This window comes from Populus euphratica, unplaced genomic scaffold (genome assembly GCF_000495115.2).
Source record: "Populus euphratica unplaced genomic scaffold, PopEup_1.0 scaffold12.1, whole genome shotgun sequence".
Taxonomy (NCBI): Eukaryota; Viridiplantae; Streptophyta; class Magnoliopsida; order Malpighiales; family Salicaceae; genus Populus; species Populus euphratica.
The window spans coordinates 2547267-2551754 of NW_011499858.1; the positions used below are offsets into that span (position 1 = coordinate 2547267).

The window sequence follows — 4488 nt, forward strand, 5'->3', positions numbered from 1 at the left end:
GTTTTATTGGCTTTTTTAAAAACTTTATTAGTTTTCAATTTTATCATTCAATTTAAATTAATCAAATTGTATTTTCTAATTTGATCCTTATTATTTTTATTTTTATTTTTTTCTTAAGTCTTTTTATAAAAGTTATTTTTTTAATTTCATTATTTAATTAAAACTTTATTTTTATTTTTTATGTCAATTTTTATCCTTATTCTTTTGATTTTTTTTGGTCTTTTGCTAAATTATTTTTTCTTTTTAATTTTACCATTCAATCAAATAAAAAATTAATTTTATTTTTCAATTTTAATTTTAATTTTTAATTTTTTAAAATACTTTTATATAATTAAAATTATTTTTTCTATTTCATCTTTGATTAATTGAGAATTCAACTTCGTAAATTTTTTAAATTAAATAATTTAAATTTAATAACTAGGATTAGAAGTTTAAAAAATTAATAATTTTTTTTTTATTTTTTATTTAAAAAATTTTATAATTTTTTTATGATATAGATTATTCGAAATTAATTTTTTATATAAAAAAACCCGGACACCGCAGCGGGTAGCAAGGGTAGTCTATTCCTAATTCAGGAAATGATCTAGCCAGCACTATGCCCTAGTAATTAGCAATGTCCTAACATCCTGCTCGAGCTTACGTGGCTATATCCACAAGGTATGATATCATGGAATTCGCCGCCAAGTTTCAAGGCAAGCCAGTTTGACCTGACCTTAGATCAAAAGAAAATAAAGTTGCATAAACAAACTGATCCACAAGTAGAGAACTTTCTGTACAATTTTAAGATGTTTTATATTACACAAATGTTCCATTTCATACAGTTCTTTTCATGACAAATTTTCACAGCACTTGCCATGCGTTTTCAGTAAGCTTTACAGCAGGATTTGTAATGTTGTATGCTGCTACTAAAACATTGACGAGTGGCGTCCTGCACATCACCTATCTCTTATCTTTAAAGTTTATTGCGGTAATGGACGTAATTCCCGTAAACAGAAGTTAATTATCTGTTGGAAGTCCATTCTGTGTCCAGGCAGCAAATCCACCAGCAATGTCGGTCACTGCAGTAAAACCCTGCAGAAAGGATTAAGCTCTAATCAGTTTTAACAAGCTCCATGCATGGTCAAAAGACTTGGAGCCATGGAAATAAATTCAGACTCCCACTAAAAGATAGGCTTTCGTCTCAAGTGCAATCACAGCTCTATAAAGTAAGCTTGCAGCCAAAGTCGAAAATCAAAATGGGCATTAATGCATTGGATTGAACCCGAGCACAACTCTTTAAATCTCATAAATCCTAAAGGTAGCTACAAGGAAGCCATAAATAAGGGAACTTATTAAGGAGACAAAATATCAAGAAATCCACCCCTTTTTACGATCCTAATCTGCGCTAGTTTTAACTATATGCAGACCAATCTTGAATCAGAAAATAATCAAAAGCTTGCTACTTGCTAGCGTGCGATCCGAATAAAAACAACTGTTCTTTGAATTTCTCAGTACTGCAAGATTTATGTTGTGGCTGGTTTGAAAATGACAAGCTAATTTCCTTGCTTAAACTATACTGATAGTAGGTGGAAGTAAATAGAAATGCAAGCCATAGGACAAATCATGATGTGCCTTCAAGAAAACTCGACTTACGATACTTTACCAAATTTCAATTTTTATCCATCGAACACGAAAATCAACCAAATTTAAGATTTACAGGATGATGTGCTTACAGCTGCTAAAAGATCAGTTGCAGCCATCATAGACCTTTTCCCAAGCTGGCAACCCTGCGAAACCAGAAGTTACACACAGGAAAAAAAAAGAAAAAAGAACAGGTGATTGGAAGCAGATGGAGTTTCATTCAGGAACTCACGACAATAATTTCATCATGTTTTCTGAAATGTGACGATACTTCCTCCACAAATTTGGGGTTCTTGGTCATTCCTGCATTGAAACAAACATTAATTAAAACAGAATAAGGTCTAAAGGACAATAGGTGAAACACAAGTGTAAGGAAATGAAAGTGCAAAATCCTCCAAAAAAAATCTTGATTGGGACCATTAAGCAAATTGGGACCAAATTAATTCTTATTTTAGCCTCGGATTCTGAATTTTTTCCTATATATCCACAAGTGGGATTTGCACTGAAAGCCAAAATGCTTCTCTGTCTTGGCCACCAGGCTTGAAAACTTCAACGAACACAATTTCGTTCTTCCGAAAGTGGTAAAAACTTAAAGTCAAACTCACTTCTCAAAATGACCTATTCATTGATTCAAGTTCAGGTGTGGCCAGAGTAGAAAGTAAAACAAAGTGGACGAGTGAAGGTTATCTTGAATTGCAACACTAGGCACTTCCAGTGCCACCTTAAGATGAGAGTACATTCAATGTATGCATTCCTCTCTAATCAGATCCTAGTAGGATTTATAATTTCCAAATTCGAATCCTTTCGGTGAATATATCTGATTAAATTGCAATGAAGTTGAGGAAAAATGATTGCCTGATCCAACTCTGTACATATAAGGAATGTTAATTGCTCCTGCTGCATGTCCAGCACTAAACTCATCAGGAGTCCTGCAAAATTATCAAGATCAAAACAATAAAAGTTCGATATATAAAGACAACATCAGAAAAAAATGATAAAAAGGAACAAACTGTGCCAAACTGCTTTCAAGAATCAGTACCTGACGTCCAGATATCTGTGTCCAGCTTGATGAAGTTCATGTGCCACTCTTACTGGAACTGAAGTTGGAATTCCTGTAGCCTCCAAATTCCATCTCAGAGACGTTTTTGGGCTTCAAAAACAAAACGTATAAGTACAAACAATACCACTAAATTATCTCTAGCTTTCAATAATTGACTACACACTTAAACGCACCGAAAGCTCAAACTTTTGTGATTGATATTGATGCTACATCTCCGAGAATGCACTGCAAAAACCCCCCTACAGGCAACAAAAGAATAAAAAACAGAAGCAAAAAACAGAGCTCAGGTCACAAGAGGGCAAAAACAGAAGAGAAGAAAGACCTCTTGTTAAGCTGTTGAGGACAAAGAACTGGACGAAGTGTGGTGCTAGAAGTTGAGCTACCATAGCAAACAACAGCCTTCGCTGCCATTTTTTTCCGCTCTGTGTTATGCTGTTTCCTGCGCTTGATAGTCCTTTTATGAGTCTGCTTTGTACGGCTTCTGGCTATGGAGGTTATTTACATGGTTACCAATTTGTTAATTAGAGGCTAAATACATTTTATAATATTTAATATGGTTTGATAAATTATTTATATTTATAAAAAAAATTTATATTATTAAAGATTAAAAAAATAAAATAAAAAAATATATAAAAAAGAATCACATCTACTCTATCTTACTTCCCGCTCTTATTATTGTACTTGTAGCAATTGCAATAACAGTAAAATTGTTTTAATTGCTCTTCTATCTTTCTCTCTAATTTTTTATACACACTCATTTATTTTTTAATTTATTTTTTAAAATTATGCTTTTTTTATATATTTTAATGAAAAACAAGATTTATAAATCATGATATAATTATTGGGATAAAAGTTATCAAAACATGGTATAAATAGTGGCAATATATAAATTATATTATTTTTATTAATGGTTAGTCCAACTATTTGTAGCACAACTCTAAATTGCAAGAATTCTAAAAAAAAAAAAAAAAAATTCTATAATCATTGTACATGTCAACAATCCTAACAATAACTATCACATATTCTATAATCATTGTACATGCCAACAATCCAAAAAAAAACTTTAAAATTAAAAAAATTAAAAAAAAAAAAAAAAATTCTATAATCATTGTACATGTCAACAATCCTAACAATAACTATCACATTCAATAATATTTGTGGCTTTGAGAGATGAGAAGCATGGCTGCCACGTATTGATGTGATGGTATCGTGATCCAACATTCATCCGAATCGATGGAATCACAAGAGGGCGAAGGTGGCACACACACTTGCATGGATAAGTTCGAACCTTGAATCGCTTGTCCATTTATCTTCACATCTCCCAATGCATGGTTGTTGCCTACAACACGTGGCCAAATGGGCTGACTCCACTGCCAACACACACATTTGGCAATCATGCATTGGATTACCATATTTGATTTTTTCCCTTGGGACGGGGGGCCCGGTATGGGAACGCGGCTAAAATGATATTTTATAAAAATTAAAATTAATTTTTTTAATATATTTAGTTTATTTTGATGTGTTATTTTAAAAATAATTTTTTTTAAAAAAATTAAAATAATTATTTTATTATATTTCTAAGTAAAGCACTACCACATTCTTATATATCTTTTAATTAGGTTTATGTTATTTTTATTTTGAAGTTTTAATTTCATCAGAAAGGAGAAAACTCAAATCTGTGATAATGTAAAATTATTTAATGTAGACAAACTAAGAAATTATGGATAATGAATCTCAATCTTAAATTAGGGAGACCACCTTGACGGCCCAATAAACAATGGGCTTTTATTTTGGATTAAGGCAGGGCC

The 4488-nt window shown here is 31.7% G+C and overlaps 1 protein-coding gene across 1 annotated transcript; it reads right to left on the reverse strand.

The window, feature by feature from the left end:
- Positions 1-734: 734 nt before the first annotated feature.
- LOC105124077 (thiosulfate sulfurtransferase 16, chloroplastic-like) lies at positions 735-3188 on the reverse strand. The gene is made up of 7 exons (XM_011023936.1): positions 3003-3188; positions 2854-2919; positions 2660-2770; positions 2476-2549; positions 1853-1923; positions 1713-1766; positions 735-1071 (listed from the first exon to the last, which is right to left on the reverse strand). Exons 1-7 carry the CDS (start codon positions 3089-3091, stop codon positions 997-999), a joined length of 540 nt encoding a protein of 179 aa, XP_011022238.1. The 5' UTR covers positions 3092-3188; the 3' UTR covers positions 735-996.
- Positions 3189-4488: the final 1300 nt, after the last annotated feature.